The following is a 2,849-nucleotide window of genomic DNA, read 5'->3' as shown; positions in this document are numbered from 1 at the left end:
CAGTGGGTGCAGGTCGGACCGGCGGGGGCGGGGCGAGAGGGCGCAGAGACCCCCGGCAGCTCGAGAGGCTGCGGGGTGCAGGGCAGGGGCGGCCAGGAACCGAGGGAGCGGCGGCCTGGGCCGGAGGCAGCAGCGACCAAGAGGGGATCCAGGTAGAGGAGAGTGCCCTGGTGGGGGGGCCACCCAGGATCCCGCGTGGGAGTCCGGTCGGAGAGAAGCGTCCGGCTTGGGGGGCCAGCAGGAGGCTTGACTAAGGGGGCCACGGGAGTGAGCTGCCGGCCTGAGTGGGGGAGCAGGGGTTGGACTGGAGCTCGGTTTCTCTGCCGGGTCCTCAGCCTCCAGGCAGGGGACAGGGAGGGGACAGCTGAGCCCATCTGGGGCACTCGGGCAGCAGCCGGGACTTGATCCCTGAGGTTCAGGACTCCACCTGGAGGGCTCCCAGCTTGTGGTCAAGCTCCTCGGGGTTCTTGCAGACTTGCCTGTGGGTCGCCAGGAGAGTCTAGAACACCCTGGGGTGACCCGGTGGGTACTCTGTGTGGCCACGTTCATGCACACCCACCCCTCTGGCCTCAGCTCTGGGCAGCCATGTCCTGGCAGCACGAGGGTCTCCCACTGGCACCCTCTGGCCCTGGGTCTGGCTTCCCTGTGCCCACCACCCCTTGTCACCCCAGCTTGGCCCTCCCCCGGGGCTGGTAGTGGTGACAGATCTGGGCGGCCTGTGCTGTGCAAAATGCTTTCTCGGTCACCATCTCAGCAGGGCAGGGACAGGCGGGGTTGGAGCCCCGGAGGCAGTGTGGCCCAGCAGGACGGTGGGGGCTGGGACCCTGGACCAGGAGCCTAGGTGACGCCGTGGAGGGGCCACATCTGGGGCCGCCCCTGATCTCTGCTGCCTGCACTGCAGTCTTGTGCCATCTCTTGTCCTCTCTGGGCCACCAGCTTCCCAGGGCTGAGAAAGCCCACTGGCCATCAACCGGGCAGGCCCCAGCCCAGTGCCAGCCTGGCTGGGGGACACCAGAGGGAGGGTGGCCCAAATCCCCATCAGCCTTCGTTGCTTGGCCTGAGCCTCGTACAGACGCCCCATTTGGGGGTGTGGAGTCTGTGGGACCCTGGGGTGCGGCACAGACACCTATCTGCCCGTCTGGGGTTGTGCTTTGGGGGTTGGGCCGAGGTGCGCCCAGCGTCCCCGCCTGCCCAGCAGACCGAGCTCAGCTCTAGGTGTGCCCAGCCCCGGGTTCCAGGGTCCCGTCCCTTACTCAAAGTGACCTCACTCAGAGAGCTGGGCCTCGGTGTCCCCATCTGAGACCGGGGGCTGGAGCAGGCCGAGGTAGGCGTGAGACGGGATGAGGCAGAGAAGGGCCCACATTTGCCAGGACGTGCCCCCCGGGAGTGGCCACAGCACGGGGGACTGGAGCCCAGACCGGTGGGGTGCCGGCCGGGGGTGCTGGCCCTGGGGTGCCGGTGGCATCCCGCCCGTGCGTCTGCCCGCCGCCGCAGGCGGACAGGGCAGAGGTGGTCCGCAGCTGCCTGCACCCCGTGTTCTCCAAGGTCTTCGCGCTCGACTGCTGCTTTGAGGAAGCACAGAAGCTGCGTTTCAAGGTCTACGACAGCCACGGGCCCGGCAGCCTCAGCTACCAGGACGACGACTTTCTGGGGGGCATGGAGTGCACCTTGGGGCAGGTGGGCACCCCCCCTCGGCAGGGAGGAGGGCGAGAGACACCCAGGAGGGTGGCAGGTACCGGGGCTGTTTCCGAAGGCCGGGGCAGTGGCAGTGGCAGCTCAGGGACACGTGTGCCAGGTGCCACCAGGTCCCTCTGGATGAGCACCCGGCTCTGCCCATCTCCATCGCTCCTCCTCTTAAAAATGTCCTTATTAGTTATATTTTAAAATACATAATTTTGATTCATATGGCTCAAAATGCAGGAAGTGTAAAAGGCACGCTGGCCCGTCCCCTCCTGCGCTGTCCCCACATCCTGGCGCATCTCACACGAGGATATGAATGTGGAATTCTTCCTGTGTTTCTGAAACACACATGGCACACACCGTTCTGCAGCCTGTGCTGGGCACCCCCGCGGCACGAGCGAGCCCTCCACCCCGGCTCACAGGGGCTCCTGGTCTCCCGCTTATCCAGCTGCCACCGGGAACACTGTGTGGTCCTCCACCATCCGCCTAACGAGAGCTCTCGCTGGCCGCCAACCAGATTGCTCTTGCCAGGCTGTGTGCCGAGCACGTCACGTGCCCCACGCTTCATCCTCCCAAGTGCCCCGGGGCACTTCCTTTCCGCTGAGGTCTGACTCGCGTACAGTAAGATGTGCAGACCTCACGGGTCGACACTGATGAATGTCGGCAGCTGTGTGCACCCGAGCAGCACCCGAATCACGGGCGTTTTCGTCACCCCGCAGTGCCACGCCTCTCCAGCCTGTCCGAGAATTTCACATCCCTGAACCACACACTGTGCTCTCCTCTCTGTCCGGCGTCCTTTACCGATGTGACATCTGTGACTCATCCCGTGCTGCCCGGTCACAGCCGTTTTAGGGCAGATCCTCTGCGTCCCCATTTCACAGATAAAAGCACTGAGAATAGGAGGGTCACAGCCCCACGAGGAAGCAGCCGCGCCAGCCTGCCGCCTGCCACCGTGGGCACGGAGGACAGCACACGCAAGGGACACGCGCGCGGACGCACGGAGGACAGCACACGCGAGGGACACGCGCACGGACGCACGGAGGACAGCACACACGAGGGACACGCGCACGGACGCACAGAGGACAGCACACACGAGGTACACGCGCACGGACGCACGGAGGACAGCACACGCAAGGGGCACGCGCACGGACGCACGGAGGACAGCACAC

The 2,849-nt window shown here is 65.6% G+C and overlaps 1 protein-coding gene across 1 annotated transcript in view; it reads left to right on the top strand.

Annotated features, from left to right (window-relative positions):
- CPNE7 (copine 7) overlaps positions 1–2,849 on the top strand; it is a 20,792-nt gene that overhangs the window by 2,511 nt on the left and 15,432 nt on the right. The window contains 1 exon segment of the mRNA XM_011379153.1: positions 1,495–1,677. Within this exon segment, the coding sequence (XP_011377455.1) occupies positions 1,495–1,677 (183 nt within the window).

This window comes from Pteropus vampyrus, unplaced genomic scaffold, assembly GCF_000151845.1.
Source record: "Pteropus vampyrus isolate Shadow unplaced genomic scaffold, Pvam_2.0 Scaffold356, whole genome shotgun sequence".
NCBI lineage: Eukaryota > Metazoa > Chordata > Mammalia > Chiroptera > Pteropodidae > Pteropus > Pteropus vampyrus.
This window is presented reverse-complemented; position numbering and strand designations above follow the sequence as displayed.